Raw genomic sequence first — 3387 nt, 5'->3', positions numbered from 1 at the left:
ATTTGTACAAGTTAACTGAAACTCTGTCTGTCATTCATCAGCAGGTGCAGCAGGCCATCCCTGATGCTTCCAGGGGTCCGGGCCACAACATCCAACCGGGGGACTACGTGCTAGTCCGAAATTTTCAGCGGGCGAAGAGTTTGGAACCCCGGTGGACGGGCCCCTGGCAAGTGCTGATCACCACCCGGACGGCGCTTCGAGTGGAGGGGAAACGGCACTGGCTGCACGCACACCACTGTAAGAAGGTCTCCTCGACCCTGGCCACGACAGAAAACATCGACAACCAAGAAGAGCTCCTGAACAAGGATCGACCATCACTGAACTGCTATCCTGACACCGAGGCACTTGAACTTGCCAAATTCTCTGATCCCACTGTGCCAACCAGAGAAGGGTATTTCCTGCGTCGAAAGGAGGGAGCTTCGGCTAAGTAGACCACGGACTGAGTTAAATCTCAGAACGGTGACCTAAACACTACCAAGGGTTACCCGGAGAGAAACGAAACAAAGTCTGTGGTTCTGCCCGCTACCGAGCACCTTGAAGATGATGGAAGCGCCAGATAAGAAGATGATGGAAGCGCCAGATAAGAAGATGATGGAAGCAACAGGAAATACCCATTACAGGAACCCAAAGACTGACAATATGCACAAATCAAAGACAATCGCCTTCTTCATTGTCTTCCTCTTTTGCCTTCTCCTTATGACTTCCTTCTGGATCCTGGAAGAGAGCACGCCTGCTCATCAGATATTGTTAACAACTGCACAGCCTACCACCATGAAAGAACATTATTTGATCTCACTGTCTCCTCAACTCAGAGAAAGGCGAAAGGAGTTCTGGAACACGTCTTTTGTGCAGCTACTTCACCAGCACAATCTCGCCACCAATGCCACCAACTGCTGGATCTGTGGGTTGCTACCCCACGCCACTGGACACTCGATACCTTTCATCCCTTCACCCTTCTCAATTCACGGCTCCTGCCTTGCTTGGCTGATCCTCCTGCAAGAAAGCTATAAAGACAATGCCACCTCCAGCAAAACCATGACGCACTTCTTTCATGAGGTCTGGCGAAACAAAACAAAGACACACTTCTGCCCGCAGACTTCCAATGACTCAATCCACATGGACATCCCTGCTAAAGAACGAATTGAAATGCAGGTGTTCAACAACCCAACCAGACCCACCTTCTCCTACTTGCGGAAACGAACGGCTGCCACTCTGACTGTGGCCCTGTCAGTCATCAACGTCACAGGCCACATGTGCATAGAAGGACTTGGGACACAGCTGGTAGGCCGCAGCGCCTGCCGTTTCACTAGAACTTTGGACTCCACCGATCCACCTTCCTTTGTATCCTCTCCAAATATGTATTTCGTTTGTGGCACAAAAGCTTACACCTGGCTCCCCAAAGGCTGGGGGGGCACTTGTTTCATCTCCTTCATTCTTCCTCCGACCTATGTGGCCCCAGCAAATCACCATCGACAAAAGCGAGCCAAGGATATTAAACAAGCCGACTCAACAGGAGCGCAGTTCCTCGATGCTATGAAGGGACTTGTTCCACTCTGGGGCCCGATGGCAAACAGCCGTGCCATCCGACATCTGACTCAGGCAGTCGAGACAACAATGAACATCACAGCTGGTATTCTTGCTAATAACACAGCCGAACTTCAAGCGGTCCGCCTGGTGGCTCTCCAGAACCGCCTGGTTCTAGATGTGGTTCTTGCGGACCGTGGTGGAGCATGCCGCATCATTGGGTCCAGCTGTTGTATATATATACCGGACAATTCACCCTCAGTATACAAGGCCATCGAACACCTCCACAGACTCTCTTCAGAAGTCCACCAGGAACAGGAAGAATGGTCGCTTGGTTGTTGGTTCTGGAACACCGTTAAGAATTGGGGCTGGAGACTGTTTACGATTATCCTGATTCCTGTAATTGTTATCTGTGGGCTGTGCTTGGGAATCCAATGCCTACCGCCTCTGTGTTCCTTATGTATGAATTGTATTTGCCCTAAAACTGTGGACTTTGGAAATGAACGCATGGGAGCATTATATGATGCCGAGGTTAGGAATTTGATGAAGATTGACATTGAGTAGGCAAGCTGGCTAGATATGTTGAAAAGGGAGGACTGTTAAAACCTAGGCCGCGAACGTCAACATTATCGGCGCCATCTTGCCCCTTTTCGAACCCATTCGGGTGCGTAAGCGGCAGCCATTTTGAGTACCATAGGTTTACTCTGCCCCTCGCTGATAGCCAGCGCGTCTCTCTCCCTCCTAACCTCGCAAGCATCCCCCACACACTGACAACCCCCCGCTCTCACATGCCTTGGGTCATAAACCCCTCTTCAGCGCAGCTCTGCCTCGGAACCCCATCCTGTTCCCAGCGCGACACCTCCCTTCATTCCTTTCATGGTCCCGGGTCCTTTGATACAACCCCCTTTTCCTGTGTGCCCGTTTGTCTTCCTCGTTCCCAGGCCGCCACCTGGCCCTGCGGATACTGTTCATTGCCCCCCTGTACAGTAGGAAGCTTCCTCCATCAAAGGACCCTCGAGTTGACCAAAGCCCCCACCCTATGAGATCCGATCAACCCCACACATTCCGTGAATCGGCGGAATATCCAGCTGCGCGATAATCATCACCTGTTGTGACCGGGGTGGGGACTTCAACTGTAAATGTGTGTGGGAACGGGCCTGAAGGGGGGATTCCGAGGATGTCTTTCCGTACATCAAAGGGTTGACAGAGATGTGTTTCATACAATAAAGCAATAAACTCGTGTATAAGAGGCCAGGCCTCAGAGATGCGGTTAGAGCACCTCGAGAAGATACCCTGTTGTCTGATTTGATGTGTTCTGCTCCGTCGGAATAAAACTTCTGTCTTCCTGCCTTCCAGTCTCCAGCGCCTGCCTCTTTGTTTGGTAACTTGAGTGGGTATAGAGGCGTTTAACGCCGGGCAACTCTGAAAAAGGTCATCGCCCCTACCTTTTTCCACAACTGGCGCTGGAAGAGGACTCAAGTATAAGTGAATGAGGCAACCATGTTTGAGTGTGCATTTTGTGGCTCATGGAAAAACATTACACCACAGAAAAGTTGTGACGCTGAAGAAATTGATAATGTTAATAAAAAAGTAGTGCTTCAATACATTTTAATGTTTAAAGCATTCCATATTTTTTTTACACACAGCTACTCTTTTTTTTAGTTCAAAAAGAGTTTTATTCGGTAAAAAGATGAGAAAACAAGGTGACAATACAGGGCACGAAAATAAAAGCAAAAAAAATCAATGGGCATTTTCACAACATCAATAATAAAAGCTAATCATGGGCATTAGAGCAGAACAAAGGAGAAGCAATAAATATGAAAATACAACTATGCAAAAAGTAAATACATACAATTAATAAGT

At 48.9% G+C, this 3387-nt stretch overlaps 1 protein-coding gene across 1 annotated transcript; it reads left to right on the top strand.

Moving 5' to 3' along the window:
- Positions 1–540: 540 nt before the first annotated feature.
- On the top strand, positions 541–2088 carry LOC147709208 (endogenous retrovirus group PABLB member 1 Env polyprotein-like). Its single transcript, XM_086925449.1, has one exon. The coding sequence runs from the start codon at positions 541–543 to the stop codon at positions 2086–2088; it is 1548 nt and encodes a 515-aa protein (XP_086781575.1).
- The last annotated feature ends 1299 nt before the right edge of the window (positions 2089–3387 follow it).

Source organism: Lissotriton vulgaris, chromosome 6, assembly GCF_964263255.1.
Source record: "Lissotriton vulgaris chromosome 6, aLisVul1.2, whole genome shotgun sequence".
NCBI classification, from domain to species: domain Eukaryota; kingdom Metazoa; phylum Chordata; class Amphibia; order Caudata; family Salamandridae; genus Lissotriton; species Lissotriton vulgaris.
This window is presented reverse-complemented; position numbering and strand designations above follow the sequence as displayed.